Below are 17,341 nucleotides of genomic sequence, written 5' to 3'. Positions count from 1 at the left end.
CTAAGCCAAGTAGCGTTATCTCAAAAACAAATGATTTTGAAAATGGAATTCTCAGCTATAGAAACTAAAGTATAAGTTAGCAATGAATTTTCTTTTGAGATAGCGCTTTTCGGCTTAGCAGGGCAGAATAATAGTCTTTTTATTATTTAAGTTTTATATATTGTACTTAGTTGATAAGGTATTTTTTGTGGCAATAAACATTTTTCTGATTCTGATTCTTTTTGGTACCAAAACTGATGTATGGAGTGAGCAATCTATGTATTTTTTTCTCTATGATTATGCTTTACATACAAAAATATACCTACCATTATGATTTACTGGTATTGCTGTCCGGGCAAACTGACAAACCTAGTGGCTCTTCACTCTCTCCAGTTTCTATCTCATTAGTCTTATCTAATGCAAAGTCCTTCTCTATTCTAGTGCAAAACAAGTTTTCCCTTACGCAAGCCTCCTTTACATATTTTATTTCTTCCGCATTTAAACCACCCGGCAGTGTAAGTTTGCACAAATTGACATTCTCTTTGAAATTCTTTATCAAAGTATCTACCTCTTTTTTAAAATCTTCGCTCACTAACTCTAGAGACGGGTGGACAAAGTTCTTAGCTAGCAATTTGTTTTGATCACAGATAGTTCTAGTTTTCTCAAGTAATAATAATTCTTCTTTGATTTCATTTTTATCCGGACACAACTTCTGTGCTCTTAACAATCTATTTTTTGCTGCATCGTACTGACCAATCATACGTAAAGCTTTGGCATGTTGGAAGAGAGCTTTGCTGTTATTCCATAGGTTTTCTAGTCTGTTCAGCTCATTGCAAGCAATACAAGCCTTCAACGGCTGTTCCAGAGCATTAGAGCAAATAGCCAAATTCAAATATAACTTTACGAGCATTTTCTCTTGTTTCTTTTCCTCTTCTTCATCAGCCAACCGACATTTGTGCAGCATGGCTATAGATTTTCTGAATAGGTGGACTGCGGCCATTGTATTTTTAGTTTTGTGTAAGGTTACGCCAGAGCTGTAGAGTTTCGCTACTTGGCCGAAGACCCGCTGAAACATGTTGGGCTCTAAGTAGTTTATATCTCTGAAAATAAATACATCGCTGTTAAAATAGGAAATTGTTAAACATATTTTTAGCTAGGAAGTAAAAGTTAAACAGATTAAATAGAAATACATTACTGGATTTGCTATATTTAAAAAAATAGCTAAATGGAATGACAGATCTGTACTTAAGATTTCGAGTCTCAATTTAAAGATGCTAGCATTTAACTCACAGAGAGTTTGTGGTCTTTTTCCACCACATATATGTGGTAGGTACTGATACCCTAATAAACATACAGAATACATAATATAGATAATTCTTTTATCATCATGCAGCACAAGTTAAACATAGAATATCTGTATAAGTAGTTATTATTATTTACTTATCCCTAATAAAATTAAGATATCTCACCCTTCAACCGGAGTCAGAATGCTCTTAATGAGTTTGATGTAGAATACACAGTCTGCTTTTAGTTTTATCCGAGGCGGGACCCCAACCTCCCCGAACATGACTTTGTAAGATAGGAGAAATACTGACATTTCTCCAACCAGCATGGAGTTCACAGCAGTTTGTAGGCCCGGCAACAAATCATTGTCCTTTAAGTCAACTACCTAAAAAATAAAAATATATATAATACATGCAAAGGAAGTTGCTACAACAGATGTTTTTTTGGTAATAACTACACAAATTTAACCTTTCATATGTATGTTGCGGCCAAAAAATGTGTTCAAGCCTAGTTCACGAAAAAAAAGCAAAATCATGACAAAAAATTTGGTCAAAATCCTTATCACACGCAGCGGGCGCAGCATGGTTCCATTTTTATCGCCTGTCACTATGGCCGTCACTTTCGCACTTACATACTTGTTAGAACGTGACAGGCATGGTGACAAGCGATAAATATGCGACCGTGCTACCGCCGCAGGTCACAGACACATTGTCTTCTGCACAAAATAATGTAATTTTTAGGGTTCCGTAGCCAAATGGCAAAAAACGGAACCCTTATGGATTCGTCATGTCTGTCTGTCTGTCCGTCTGTCCATCTGTCTGTCAGTCTGTCTGTCTGTCCGTATGTCACAGCCACTTTTTTCCGAAACTATAAGAACTATACTGTTGAAACTTGGTAAGTAGATGTATTCTATGAATGCATCCATCGCAATAAGATTTTCACACAAAAATAGAAATAAAACAAAAAAATTGGGGGTTCCCCATACTACTGAATAGTTTGCGCGAGAGACACTTCCAAAGTGGTAAAATGTGTGTCCCCCCCTGTAACTTCTAAAATAAGAGAATGATAAAACTAAAAAAAATATATGATGTACATTACCATGTAAACTTCCACCGAAAATTGGTTTGAATGAGATCTAGTAAGTAGTTTTTTTTAATACGTCATAAATCCCCTAAATATGGAACCCTTCATTGGCCACTTTTTTATTGAAGGGTAGTTGTATCACTTATATAATTATATTAAAGACACAAAGGGCAAGAGAAGTGAATAAATAACTGCCGGCATCCATCTATATAAGAAAACAAAGTTCATATCAGTGACAGAAATGTGTGATATAGGTTTATTTATTATTCTTACCAATGGCTTGTGCATTTTCCGAACATCAAATGGTTCTTCTATGTCTTCCCAGAATCCAGTATATGCTATATGGACCGTGCAACCCTCGTGGAGTGGAAAACCACCTCCTTGTTCCAGAATCTTCTTCTTGACGCAACCATCTGAATCCACGGACGTTAATTGCTGCTCTAAGGTTTTTAAGCATTTCACAGGTTGCCCAATATGATCAAAAGTTCTAGCATCTTCTCTCTCTGTCTCTAAGCCATGGCCCTCTTCTAAATCGTCATTTATGTGAAGTATTGAACCCGTTGTGCATAGTTGTCTGAAAGTTTATAATGTTTATTAAAAACTTATTTTCTCGAGTGCTGCAAAGGCGAGAGTAAGGAAATTTTCTTATAAGGGGTACCTGTTCTCTAGATACCGTGTACGTAATGAAATAAGTACTACTATTTAGCAAAATATGTATTAAAATTCAAGGAAATAAAATCAAAATACAGACCTCAAATCCAATCCGTTTTCTAAAGCAATACTTGGCATGGAAGTGTTTGTTGGCATTTTAATATGAATTGATAAGACCCCGAAATGTGTACTATATTACTAATTGATTAATTACAAATTATTCTCCAATAACGCGAACACAGAACAATAAATAAATTTTACAATGTAAGCAGTTAGCACAGCAAGTTGAATCTATGGTTTGGTTTTGACCATGTTTTGACAGATACAAAGCAATGTTGCCAGATGATTAAAATTGAAAGCCAAGTGTTTATATTATAGTCTGTCAAGCCATTTTCGTCAGTAGAAAAAAAGCAGTAAATTGAAAAAATGTAATCGTGAAGGGTAATCCAAGGAGTAAATATACTTAGTCAAGCAGGTAGAAAAAGGCGCGAAATTTAAATTTTCTATGGGACGATATCCCTTCGCGCCTAGTTTTTTAAATTTGCCGCCTTTTTCTACTGACAAGATCTGCTTGACCAAGTATATCCTCTAGCCGCCCAGAGACCTATAAAAAGGTCTCCTGTTCCATTCTAATTTGAACTTTGTGTTGACAAAATAAAATTTCATTTTGCTTGGCAAGATTTGACGTATGGGCGGCTAGAGGTTAAAATAGGGTAATCATCCCATAGAAAATTTGGATTTCGCGCCTTTTTCTAATGACAAAGCGGTTTGACCGGCTATATGTCCTAAGAGATTTTAAGTATAATTTTTCTTATTTATTTTAAAATAGCCTGCTTCATCTAATTTATCTGTGTCATAGGAAAAATATAAACGAAGCCCAACCTGTACTTCATACGAAGCCATATAATGGCAGTTATAAAGTGCAACTCTATTGATAGCTGTTAAAGTTCAAATTTAAACAAATATTAATTTTATATGTGTGGAGAGGGCTTAACAACTTGCCTAGATAATCTTGGTCTTGCTGAGGTAAAGGTATCTTTTCCCGGCACTCGAATAAACTGGTGAATATTTTCATTCTATTTTATTTTATTTCAACTATCAGTTGACCAGTTTTTTGCAAATGAAGGCTTGTTTTTATTTGTCTTGTTTGTTTGTACAAAATGTAGTACAAAACCATGATAGTACCTAGTGTATTTGGCCAATCGAACTATCTGGGATATAAAAAAAGGTAAAGATATACAAATTAAAGTCAGTTATGTTTGCTATAAATAATGTATAATTAGGCGATTTTACTTATTTCTTAGAAAAGTTGTCCACGCCCACTTATTTTTTATTTGGAAAATGTTATTTCTACTTAGAATCACAAACTGTTCTGCTACTTAGTTAATAAAAAAATATTTTACATTTCTTACAATGTTTATTTCTCCTACACGTTTAATTTGTTTGTCGTTGCTAATATGACTGGGACTTTACAATTTATTGTTTCTCCTTCAATGATTGGCGTAAAACGGCAATGTATGATGAAATCAGGTCGTCCATTTTGTATCCTAAAGAAGTTTCGCACAGAATCTTCGTTCCTCTTAAGAAGTTACCCATGGTCATGTGGAAGAAGGTATTCCCAGAGGACCAATTCGAAAGTTGTGAGAAAGGATGAGTCACCAGTATATCCTGAAACCAAGAAGAGGCCATGTTAAATTGAATCACAGTCGTTTTAAAAAGTAATGTTCAAAAGTTGAAATGCCTTATTTAAATTTGATATACATACTCGACTTTGAGGGTGTATAACGCTGACACCGTTTTTGTTGATCCCAATTATTACCAACTCAGGATAAGATGGGTCGGACGTCTGTTTGACTTCAAAGAATGCAGTTCCGAATGTTGGCAACTGGTATATTTTTTTCAAAAACTGTTCTTTAGCTTCATTTTCAGTCATAACTCCATGTTTCAAATACGCTGCAGTAATACTCGACTTCCATGATGAGGCCGATTGTATCCTAACCATGTCAGGAGGTATAAATTCTTCTAGCATCTGGCCAATTTGAGGTAGCAATGATTGGTCGCTTCCAAACCGTGCTCTGTAAATAAGGCTGGCTAAATCAACTAGATCCTGTTTAGAGGTTTTGTGGTATCCTCGCAAGTATTTAGGTAGTTCTTGGGGGAAATAGAATATCTGGTCAGCATTCTTGTCTCTGCCAGGAACTGTATTGATCCAAAGCTTCTTCATGAAGAAAATTTGATAGTTTAACTGCAATTGTGATCCAGCTGAAAGAAAAATGTAAGTTTAATTAACAGTATTTCATACATAAATCAGAGCATTTGACTTGCTATTGGGTCGTAAACTTACCGGCGCGGACAGGCCGCGATGCCTTCATCCATTCGACAAGCTCGTGTACGAAATCAAAGAAGTAATAATTTTCCGGAACAGAGAACACTTTGTCAGTTATTTTGACGAACAAGCTGAAGCCGTCGCTGTTCTTTATATTTAGTCTTCCAGCAATCTGTTCACAAAGATCTTTCGCTTTAGTCGAAGAGTCTACTTCAAAGGCTTCATCCGTGTCATCTGGGAAGTAAACTTTGTGGTATATCTGCATGCTTCTGTGTTGTATCGCTTCGACTTCTACCACATATGGAGCATACATTCTGGCGCCACTCTTTTGTATTCTGAATACGCGTTTGAGACATTCCTTAGCTATGGGATGCGGTCGAGTCTTCAGGAAATCTACCAGTTCTTTTATTAACGACTGTCCAGGGGCAAAGACGCCAGTAGCGAGCCACATGAGTTCCCATCCGCGTTCTTCGCTCAGCTGTATCCTATTGTTCGTCAACTGTTTCATGATTTGACAATATGCTTCATCTCGCAAGCCGGCATCGGTTCCACCCGATCTGAATATCTCATCTGTATATTCTGTAACGTTTCTCGCTTTCGGTGCTGGCATGTCTCCCATGTATTTTAGGATACCGATGAACATAGCAACTGCACATTTCTCAACTTTTTCATCGCCTAATAATTTCTTAAGCAGTGGTTTCCGAATAGGATCACGGGTGTGAGCCCACAAGTCACCGGTGATTGCCTTCTTAGCTGTAATTAAAGTTGATGTGCTGCGAACTGTGGCATTTATATCGTAATTTTCTCTAAAATTTTCTTTGGAATATTTCTCTAATGTATGCATACGTTTTCTTTGAATAGTATTGTACTTTGACGCTTTTTTGTCAGTGGTGATGTTGCCCTTTTTGAAGATTTCTAATATTGTATTTGAAGGTACTGACATGGTTGGCAAAATATATACTTGCTCGGTTGGGAATAGACCTTCCTGTCCGTTGCACGCTCCGTGTCCCCAAGTAGCGTTCATAAGTGTTTCTCCAGTGCAATCTTGCAAAAGTGTTATAAGGTCTCCCTTCTTATATTGCAAGAACGACGAAGCGTCACTGTAACCTTGTGCATCACTTTGAGCTACAACATATATTGACCTTCTCTTTAAACCGTCAATTAAGTAGATGATCAGTGAACTCATCTCACTCGCATCTACGCTTTGGAATACTAATTCTTCCTGTTGTATCGTTCTTAACGTTATCGTCCCTACGTTGTCATAATCTTTATCAGCATTGTAAGCAACGTAGGTAACTTCAGCAAAGGACATTTCTAGAAGTATGTGTTCTAATTGGTCAACAACGTAAATTCCAGTCCAGTTCACAGCAATTATAACTACATCCTTATTAATAATTTCTCCCTTAATTTTAATGGCCTCAAAGAATCTGGAGAAAAGCATAGGCCATTTTAATTTAGCAAATATTACTATATCCTCTTTGCATCGCAACGGATCTATCTTTGACTGAATACTTTGCGAAGATTCAAATGCTTTTGTTACAAGGTGTTCCCATTTGGTTAATGCTACATCATTGGACTGTATAAAGTGATTTGGAATGTAGTTAACAATAACTTTTCTTAAAATATTTGGATCTATGCGAGGCCCGTATTCAATGTAGTGTTGTTGAGCGGCGATTATGGCCAAATCTTTTTCCGCATCACATCTATATTCACCAAACTTTACGCCTTTAGCGATCTGGTGGTAAATTAAGTTAGTAGCTACAGGATCTTCTGCAGGATTGTGCCATGGGGTGAATACTTCTTTTCTATAAAACAGCCTCCACGGAGCACTCTTTTCCGGCGTCCCCTGCTCTTTTGCGAATTGTTCACACTGCGAAATTGCATCCATAATGTGTTCTCCTTCACTACCCAACGACAGCACTTTATCGTAAAGAGTAATGTACAATGAGAATCCGAACATATCATTCAAGTTAATGTTTTCAGCAATCTGTTGGCAGACCTCTTCAGATGTTGTCGCTGAATCAGACTGCACAGTTTTCGTGGATTCATCCATTAAAGTGACAGTTAGAAGGATGGGTTTCTTGGTTTTGGTAGCCTGCAACTCTAACCAACTGGGTGGCTGAGCACGAGGACCATTTTTAAATGTTCTTACAAGTCTTCCTTCGCAATAAGGAGCGTATCCAGGAGGGCCACTGCGTATAAAGGACCTAAGGTACTTGACGAATTTTTCGGACGGTGGGAAACATCCAACACATAAAGAGAGCAGGATCCATCCTCTTGCATGAGAGGCCTTGGAAGGATTATTGGTTAGTTGCTTGCATAGCTGGCAGAAAATTTCATCTCTGAAACAAAACGCTATTTATGTTAAATTTACATTCAACTAACAATTTCCATACATGGTAAATTCTGCTAATATACCATTGCCACCTACCTCAGTTCCTTTCTGATGATGCCATGGCCTATTATAAAGTGTAGTTTTTCCAAGTTAGTGCTTCTTCGAGCATTCAACCAGTTATTATACATATCATTATTAATTTCATCTTTCATCAAATTCATCATTAACTCATCGTTGAATTTGTTCTGTCGTTTCAGTGTCTTTTGAATCAGTTTGTTTCTGCTACCGTTACCATTGTTCATTTCTTTTAATTTCAAGAGTTCCTAAAATGAAGATATTATATTTAAAAAAATAATCATTGTGTATTACATAGTTACCAATGTATGTATACCTATTCGTAAATATAATATGCATTTTTAGTAAAAATTACCTCAAAGTCTTTGCTCTTCTGGAAAGCCCGACCAAGCGTGTCAGACAATTTGGTCATAACGGGAACATTGTCAATTTTATCATCCACATATTTTGGCTCAGCCATATCACCCATGAATCTTAAAATAGTAACCCACAAAGCATGTGACGCCATTTTGTCCATAGGTGATGGGAGTTCCAGCAATGATTGCTTCAAAGGTTTCCTCGAATACTGATGACTTGTATTGCCCAAGAAGTATGTGGCAGCAAACTTTCTAAAGTTGAATTCATCAAACTCCTCCTCATCCTCTTGTTCTTGTGGGAGTGGAATTACGTTTGACACTACAGGTTTAGAAGTCTGAAGAAATCAAAATTGTATTAGAATATTTGATACATAGGTACATAATCAACAGATAATTGCATTGACAAAAAGTTCACTTACAATTCCGTATCTAGGCACGCGTACAGTACCAGCCGGAGTTGCTGTATCCTTTAAGAATCCAAACACATCATCAACATATCTGTCATCAATAACCGCTGTGCTGTGACGCTGATTCTCAACTGGAACGTCCTTAACAATCCAGATAGACCTCATAAGTTCCGTTACCTTCTTTTCATAATCATCCTCAGCACCTTTAGTATCAGCTTTCCCAGACCGCTCTAGTTCTTCTTTTTCTTTCTTAAATTGCACCAACTTAGCCTTAATGATATGACCTTTATCTTTAATAAGTTTCCTAATAAGAAAGCCTCTGACGTGTGCTTGAAGTTTCCTAAAGAACTTCCTCATGTTTATGAAGGTCTTTCTCAGTTCTCTTGATCGAACTACCGCTTGCACTCTCAGATACCCTCTCCTCATTTCTAGGTATCTGTTTCTATATCCACGAGCGCGGAAGTGCTTTTGCAGCGTGATAGCAGCCTGTCGCATCTTTAAGAACCTCATTCTGTGAATGAATCGTCTAGCATTGGCTTGTACTTTGATCACTGCATTTATTAGCACTTTATGCCTCAACTCTTCCAATATCGCATCATGCATGTCCTTGAGGAAAACTTTTGTGTGGCCAAGCCTGAACTCTTGATCTTTCAATACTTCCATGCAAATCTTCTTTGTGGCATTTTTACAGTCAGTTTTCTCTGCCGGTGGGATGTCTGGTACGATTAGCCGATACCGGTGGACGAATTCTGAATAAGAATAGCGAATCGGAAATCCTGCTTGTCTTATTTTCGCTGTTTCCATTAAGCCAGCATATCGTAACTGGCGAACACATAGAGCTCTATCAAATACCTGCAAAAAATTAAATTTTAAAATACAAACTAACCTAATTTAAGTGGTGTTAGCATCACCACCATATAATGTTACTTACTCGTGGCTTTTTAAATTCATTCGGTTTGATACACCTGACAAAAAAGGGATGACAGGCATACAAAGTTTTCATTAGAGCATCAAGAGATGTTTTGAACTTGTAGCTGAGTGAGACCGTCTTCCGACTGCCACTTTGGGTAGAGACGACTTCAGTACCAAACAAGCCTTTTAAGAATACGTTACTAGAATCCAGAACCATCTCTTTAACATCTGTTGTCAGCAAATCTCTATTTTTATCCAGGAAGCCTAGAACAAAGATTGCAGGTACTTATAGTTTCGGAATTGCTTTCATAGGTCATTAAAATGTAGATATAAGTACTTAAACCAAAATACCAATTAATTTGATTATATCAACGATTTCTTATGGCTCCTCTACACGATGGGCCAACGCCGCCCACTCCAAGGGACGCAGCCATGCGGTAGAATGAGATAGCAATATCACTTGCTCCCTCTAACGCATAAATGCGTCCCTTGGAGTGGCCTGCGTTGGCCCATCGTGTAGAGGAGCCATTACCTTTTACTTGGTAAGTGACATCTCCAGCAAAGTGTTTCACCCCAAAGCTGTGTTCATGGCTTGATTTTGGAGTAATATAGCAATTGTTGTTGCTGTGATTGTTACTAAGCTTGGATAAAAGTGTTATATCAGTTCCTTTTGGAAATTTTGATTCTTCGTCGATGAGTGATAATAAATTCATTGGCTTTAGCCCAATCATGTCCAGATTATCTTGATTATCCTTGTAATTAATGTTAGTCCAAGTAATGCCCTCTTTCTCGTATTGCTCCTGTTCAAGCTTGAAAATGTGCCTTACAAAGAACTGTTGCAAGTTTTCGTTGGCATAGTTGATGCAGAGTTGCTCAAAACTGTTGTTTTCGAAATTTTCAAAACCAAAAATATCTAATATACCAACGGAATTGCTGGACAGCTGTTGGTCTTTGTGCAATGTTCTATTAATAACTTCGACTACATATTCGAATATATGGCCGTATATGGCTTTAACAAGGGCATCCCGACCTTCCGCAGCAGCAGCCACTGTAAGCGTTGAAACCACTTTGTCCCCGTGTGCTACAAAAGTTTTCCTCGTCAAGGCGTCACAGAGCTTGGTTTTATTCACCCCTAGGAGTGCTGCAATTCTATTTGCATTCACCGCGTCAGAAACTTCAGATGATTCGATATTATTGAAATTAAATGATTTGAATTTTAAATTTCCCAGGTGCAAGATTGCTGCAAGAAGGCTAAAGATTCCCCACACTTCGTTGTCGGGGAAATTAAGAACTTTGAACGCTGATCTAATGTCTGCAAATTCTACGCCATCATTGCGACCGTCGGCGGTTAGCATGTTACCCGAGTTCAAATAGTTGTATTCGGCTGGATGACCTAGTTCTAGTTTCTTTTTTTCATCGGCCGCTAATCCAGTCACCAGAGAATAGAATATGTGGTAATTTCTTTCACCTTTGCTTTGAAAAACAATACGGGTTTTTTCCAGTAGATACTGATCTATGTTGGCGCCTTCAATTACACCTTTGTTACTCAAATATATGTTGATGTATTTGCCGAATCTAGATGAATTATCATTTCTGACAGTTTTAGCATTTCCAAATGCCTCAAGGATTGGATTTGTCTCCTGGATTTGTTGCTCGATCCACGAATGTTTACCACTAGCGGCTGCTAAATATTGTAACAATAATTTTGTACTTTCTGTTTTTCCAGCGCCACTTTCTCCACTGTAAAGAAATATGTGAAGCTCGAATTACAAATTAATACATCTCAATACTATACAGGTTTACCGCAACCTCAACCAATCCTGGGATTCCCCTTAGTAATGACGGCAAAGTTGTCAACAAACTTACTATATTACGTAAATACTTATCTTGAAGTTGCATTCTTTGCTAGAAAAGTAATCTAATCATTCTCCTGAATACCGGAAAGTCAATTTAAATTAGTTATCACACCTTACTTAATTCTTATCAACTGAATGTGTCAGTAATAAATACTGTAATGTCCAAGCTGAATTGGAATTATTTTAGTAATTTATAATGGGTATATGTATAAATTCTGTAACGACGATGTAAAATTGATATAAAATCTAGTCTGTTCGGTGGCAATTCACACCCTAATATCTAGTAGCTTCCTCGACTGAATTACAACAGCCAAATCAAGGTTCATATCTATTAGAAAACATACGTAAGGTTTAGATAAGTTTCTATACCTGATGACGATGCACTGGTTGGACGCAGTATCTAACAACTCTCTGTATGAGTTGTCACCGATGGCAAATATGTGCGGCGGAATCTCGCCCATTCCTCTCTCTTGATAGAAATGTATCTGATCCATTGTGTATATTGGCAGGATTTCGTATGGGTTGATTGCTATTAACATCGACCCGGTGTATGTCTGAAATTTTCACTGTCACGATAAATGAATTGCCGTAGAAATGTCATAGCTGCTGCATAGTAGCTGTTAAAAATCAAAATCGAAAACAGCTATGTACTACCTAAATGTCGACATAACACAGTAGGCAGCTAAGTACCTGAACAAAAGAATTTTACTATTTTTAACACGCTTTTATTAGGTCGACCTGTATGTAACTATGTAATGCCGCGGTCGGCAACCGGCGGCCCGCGGGCCGCATGTGGCCCGCGAACCTCTCACTTGCGGCCCGCGAGCCTCCCTGGCTACTTTGTATGTAATATTGACAAACGACAATGTCTGATAAAGTCATAAATATTAACAAAGTGCGGCCCGTGTCAAGTTCGTTAGCTACTATGTGGCCCTTGGCTGCTAAAAGGTTGCCGACCGCTGATGTAATGGAATCTTGCAAGTTAAATTTGATCCACTTCCCGGTTTCCGATTGAGCTGAAACTTTGCATACATATGTAAGTCGGGTGACAATGCAATATTATGGTACCATCGAGCTGATCTGATGATGGAGACAGGAGGTGGCCATAGGAACTCTGTGATGAAACAACGCAACCTAATTGTGTTAGGGGTTTTTAGAATTGTCTCGAAGAGTATTAGTTGTCTGTCGTAAGAAAAGTACAGTCAGCAATAAAAGCGTATACCAAAAATTAAATTTTTGCCAAAAACTTATTACTCACATAGATCAGTTGCTGATTGTACCGCACATGGAGGTTCCTTAGGATCGTGTGTTCTTGCAGCTCTCCCAACGTGATCATGTCTTCCACCCCCGTAACGCAGGAGGAGTGTAAAGGCTTGAGGACATTGTGTACTGATGTGGAAAACACCTTGCCATCGTCATCTCGTACTTGGATCCTGTCGCCCGAACTGTTTAATATCTTCACAGCTATGGGAAGGTCAAACTCTGTGGCATTTTCTGGTTTTAGCCAGACTAGATCCTAGAATCATTTAAAATAATTACCTACCTATATATTATTGTTACTAGTCGGTACGGTAGGTATAAGGTATAGTAAAAATCATAGGTAAGTACACTTAAAAGTGAAAAAGATGAGGTACACACAGAATCATTTAGGTATCGCCTAGCGCGATCCCAAAATTACAAAATGTTGGCATTCAAAAATTATGCATGACTTATACAGAGATGCGATTTATTTGAAATACTTCTATTTAAAATGCAAATACAAAATGCAAAATACCTATTTTGTATTTTGCATTTAAATGCCTTTTAGTAAAAACCATTTTGTATTTTATTTGAAATACTTTTCGAGACGTATTTTGCATTTTTAATATTCATTTCAAAATGCAAAATACTTTGTGATTAAGTTTAGCCAACATTACCAGTCAAACAAAATGAAATGAACGAATGACGCTTGTATTGCCGAATTTGACCGATAGAGGCGCCTGCTAGCGCCTGGCGCCAGCGCCAGGAGGCCGATTTTTGAAATTCGACCGCTCGATTTCGTGTATTTCGTTCAGTAATATCTCCACTACTAGGCATGTAAATTCTACTAATAGAATCAAAAACTAGTGGTCAATACCACTAAATTCACAATTTATATCGCTCGTATTTCAAAAATCAGCATCTCACCGTTTTCCACCGATTTTCGAGTGACGAAATCGAGCGATCGAAATTCAAAAATCGGCCCCCTGGTATTGTTAAAAAGCGTAATAAATAAAAAGTGATGTTTTTTTCACTTTTTAACAATACCAGTCCAGTTGTTATTAATAAAAGAAAAGTGTAATAATAATAAAATAAGAACTAGATGCACAATCAACCGAAATAAATGGCCACACAGGTCACAAAATGGAGCCATGGCTCTCTTTTCGTTAGTCTAGTTTTTTACATTATTTTAAGTGGGTATTATTTCCTTTATTTATTTCTCTTCTTAGGTTGGTTTTTTACAATATGTATATAAAATTAAAATATAAATACACTTACAAAAATAATATAAAAAAATATTATAAACACATTATAAAAAACCTAACCTAGGGTGCCGCCAGCAGCGGGGCAGGGCCCAAGCTGCCGGTGGTCAGGGCCGCAGAGAGAGGAACCGACGGACTATTATTAATACCATAACAGAATTTATTGATACGCGTACTGATAAATATGACCAAAATGTCATGCATAAGGTGCCATGCCATGATATTAGACGTTTTTGTTCGGCTCGGCATTGTGTCTCTATTTCTCATGATAAATACCTAAAATAAATAAAAATATCTGAGATTTGCTCAAAAGGTATTTTATTTTGAAAAAGTATTTTGAAAATACCTATTTTGCATTTAGCATTTGAAATACAAAACGCAAAACTATTTGGTATTTTGCATTTGAAATAGTAAATCTGAAAAGTATTTTGCATTTTGTATTTAAATGCTTTTTTAAAACCATTTTGTACATCTCTGGACTTATAACCCAAAATACCTTAAAATCATGTTTTATGTTATGCTTATTGTTTCTATATCCCAAATACTAAAACGTCTGTTTGATTGCCCAAATTTATCCGATTGATCATGGATTGATCTGTCATTTTAAATACTACTTATACAAAAAATAAAAACAGGTGTTTGGATTTAAATTCACATGAAATTCACCCATATGAGCTGTCATTTTAGCACAGTCGACGTCAAAGATATGTTTACAGTTTTGCACCTTACTCCGTTGTAATAAGGTGCAAAAATGTTAACATATCTTTGACGTCGCCTTTACAACATTAGTACAAAAACAGTATGATTGTGTTGGTAGTTAATTATAAATAGCTAATCGATCAGTTATTTTAGTATCTGAAATAAAAGTAGAGATTAAAATGTCTGGGATTGCACAACAACATAAACACGGCTTAGCTTACCTAATTTTACTGGGGTGGGGTGCCAATGCCAAGAATAGGTATATTTACCCTACATATTTTTAAATCCTGTTAAATATTCTTTTTGGATTAAGTAAACGATTCGGATAATTTAGTTTAGTTAAATAAAATACTTACTAAACATTGCCTCAAAAATATTAAACGCAATTCCAGGAAATCCATTAAGTTGATATACCATCAAGCTAGGTTATTGTATTAATTAACTCATGACTTTGACTAAATAACGAATATTAAAATGGGTTTTGGGCTTCCACAAAAGAATTCGGAAATATGATGTTACTTACCGATAATTGGATCCTGTCTGCCATTTTACCGCTCCTTTGAGATTCACTTCATATAAAATTTTTATTCCATCACTACATTACCTGTATAATGTTTGCTTCAAGACTGTCCACTTATCAATAATTCAGCCTTATCACACGATATACAGATAATTCTGCGCTTATCGAGTTATCATATTTTGAGATATGTTAACACTTGACTATTGTTTGTCATACATTGATTAAGTACTTGATTGGTGCATGCTATTAGATCGGCATTTGTACCATATAGATTACAATGGTTTTTAATTTATGAAATCTTTTTGATCACAATGTGATTTAATCTTGAAAGATGATAAAAATGCATAAAATCATAGTCATGATTCACGAGTAGATAATTTAAAGATAAAAAAAATGTAAATATCACAATATGTAAAAAAAATTGATCATACTAAAATGCTTTTTTTTCGCTATGATAATCGTTTCAGATATTTTAAGGTTAGACAAAAAACTAATTTGAAATTGGTAAATACAATTTATTTTAAAATAATTCAGCATTACGAACAACTTAATCTAACACTCATTCTAAATTACTTCTTCTTTTCATCTTTTTTATCAACTTTCGCTTTATCTTCTGTTTTCTTCTCATCCTTATCCTTATCTTCTTTATCCTTCTTTTCCTTCTTTGCCTCTTCTTTCTTGCCTTCTTCCGCATCTCTGTTAGTGATCTTATTGTTAATAAGGTTGTGTAAAGCAATGATTGACCTTACAAGAGCAGCCAGGTACACAACAAGAGACTGATCATTAGTTTTGATGTAGAGATTGTCAATGAAATTATCATTGGCAATGTCGGGAAGCAGGTTAAATATGTCTTGCAACTGGTAGATGATTTGATGGTTCATAGGTAAGGAACCTTGGCCAACTTGAAGCAAATAATCTCTAATTTCAGTCAGCTGCGAGTGTAAGCCTCTTAAGCCGAGCAGCTGATTGGTGATTCTTTGAGAGAGACTTCCGACTGTCGTATCCTTGATGTCTCTCAGTAGATGTTCAACACCAACCTCCTCTGCCTCTTCAGCTCCTATTTCACTGGGCACGTGTTCAAAGGTGCGTGTTGTTGGACTGCCATCATCATGAACCTCTTCTACAGCCCGGTAAGCCTCAGTAGGCAGACCAAGGTCCTTTGGTTTAGCATCAATGATGACTAGAACGGAATTAGGGCTGTAACGCCTGACCAGTTCATTGATAGCTACATCATTCTGATGTAATTTGGGGCCGGTGTGGTACCAGCCCACTACCTTTTCCCTAGCATTCACTTTCTTGAACATACCATACATATTCTCTAGGTAGTCATGGTCGAGGAACCAGACAGACTTATCCTTGTCATCTTCATCAAATGGAACTGGAAAATAGACAAGAAATATTATGAAACAACTGTTAATTGAAAGTTTTAATGACACCTAGTTCACTTCATGAAAAGTGTTTGGCGTTTTGGTTACCAGTCAGGGTGCACTCTATAATTGCTATTTAATGTGGTATATTTTATAAACATATTACCTATACTTAAATAACAGCAGTCTAGCAGTTTAAAAGGTATTGTGGGCTTAAAGGTGTATCCATATTACTATTTCAATTTGATACACCAGTGTGGCATCAAAACTCCAATCACCGAACTCTGTTTTTTTTACTGGAGGTTAAAAGAGAGAGAGAAATTGTAGTATGATTATGTAGTTGGTGATCCTTTTGTGACCCATTTTGTGTTATTACTAGGAAATTGGAACCTTATAGTCTGTAATCTATAAACTTATAACAACAAAGATCAATTAAAAGCGTAAAAAATAGTATGTTAAGTCATTATGTTGACAGTAACTGGGTAAGAAAACGCATTTTTTTATGTTGTTTAGAGAAAGGAATGAGACTGCAGATATCTAAAGGTTACTAACCTGCGAAACTGTTCGATACATCCAGGACACCCTTAGCTCGCCAGCAACCAAGCAGGACACCTACAACACGTTTCTGGTTCCCAATTTTACCCATTCGGTTAAAATGATCCACGACACTAAGTAAAACTAGAGGATGAACAACCACTTTTGTGGTCACAACTTCTTGGCTAGGCATCTTGAAAATAAATTGATCTGTTGCTTAATCAACTAAAATGATATTGAAGATAGGCAGGTACTTCAGGAAACGGCGATAAAACAAAAATCACAATAAATAATTCGCCAACAACGATGCCTTTCCGCTAGTCAACTAAAATTTGACAGTCATCTTCATCTTGCTTTGCTTGTCGATGGTAAGTAGAAATTGTCTATGACTATTACAGTTTAGTCGAGATACTCTTAAAAACACTATTACTTGTTCAAAGAAACTTCTATCACAGG

The 17,341-nt window shown here is 36.6% G+C and overlaps 3 protein-coding genes across 4 annotated transcripts in view; all 3 read right to left on the bottom strand.

The window, feature by feature from the left end:
* The window catches only part of LOC134648307 (myosin-VIIa-like), a 126,963-nt gene extending 111,776 nt beyond the window's left edge, over nucleotides 1-15,187 (bottom strand). Inside the window, exons 1-11 of one of the 2 annotated variants that reach the window (XM_063502799.1) lie at nucleotides 14,988-15,187; nucleotides 12,523-12,780; nucleotides 11,634-11,818; nucleotides 9,941-11,148; nucleotides 9,428-9,672; nucleotides 8,509-9,348; nucleotides 8,089-8,424; nucleotides 7,755-7,981; nucleotides 5,342-7,665; nucleotides 4,763-5,259; nucleotides 4,466-4,665 (exon numbers count right to left, since the gene is read on the bottom strand). In XM_063502799.1, coding sequence (XP_063358869.1) covers nucleotides 4,474-4,665; nucleotides 4,763-5,259; nucleotides 5,342-7,665; nucleotides 7,755-7,981; nucleotides 8,089-8,424; nucleotides 8,509-9,348; nucleotides 9,428-9,672; nucleotides 9,941-11,148; nucleotides 11,634-11,818; nucleotides 12,523-12,780; nucleotides 14,988-15,011 — 6,336 coding nt within the window. In that variant the 5' untranslated portion in view covers nucleotides 15,012-15,187 and the 3' untranslated portion in view covers nucleotides 4,466-4,473. Of the gene's footprint in view, nucleotides 1-4,449; nucleotides 4,666-4,762; nucleotides 5,260-5,341; nucleotides 7,666-7,754; nucleotides 7,982-8,088; nucleotides 8,425-8,508; nucleotides 9,349-9,427; nucleotides 9,673-9,940; nucleotides 11,149-11,633; nucleotides 11,819-12,522; nucleotides 12,781-14,987 lie in introns of those variants that run through there. The other variant, XM_063502798.1, reaches the window with a different exon arrangement.
* Nucleotides 282-3,203, bottom strand: LOC134648340 (inactive peptidyl-prolyl cis-trans isomerase shutdown-like). Its single transcript, XM_063502851.1, has 4 exons — nucleotides 3,098-3,203; nucleotides 2,620-2,920; nucleotides 1,449-1,648; nucleotides 282-1,079 (listed from the first exon to the last, which is right to left on the bottom strand). The coding sequence occupies exons 1-4, from the start codon at nucleotides 3,151-3,153 to the stop codon at nucleotides 308-310; spliced, it is 1,329 nt and encodes a 442-aa protein (XP_063358921.1). The 5' UTR covers nucleotides 3,154-3,203; the 3' UTR covers nucleotides 282-307.
* Nucleotides 15,188-15,478: 291 nt separating the features above from the next.
* LOC134648120 (26S proteasome non-ATPase regulatory subunit 7) lies at nucleotides 15,479-17,235 on the bottom strand. Its single transcript, XM_063502589.1, has 2 exons — nucleotides 16,904-17,235; nucleotides 15,479-16,362 (listed from the first exon to the last, which is right to left on the bottom strand). The coding sequence occupies exons 1-2, from the start codon at nucleotides 17,076-17,078 to the stop codon at nucleotides 15,554-15,556; spliced, it is 984 nt and encodes a 327-aa protein (XP_063358659.1). The 5' UTR covers nucleotides 17,079-17,235; the 3' UTR covers nucleotides 15,479-15,553.
* Between the last annotated feature and the right edge of the window lie 106 nt (nucleotides 17,236-17,341).

Source organism: Cydia amplana, chromosome 5 (assembly GCF_948474715.1).
Source record: "Cydia amplana chromosome 5, ilCydAmpl1.1, whole genome shotgun sequence".
NCBI lineage: Eukaryota > Metazoa > Arthropoda > Insecta > Lepidoptera > Tortricidae > Cydia > Cydia amplana.
The sequence above is the reverse complement of the archived record's forward strand: the minus strand, read 5'-3'. Positions and strand labels throughout refer to the sequence as shown.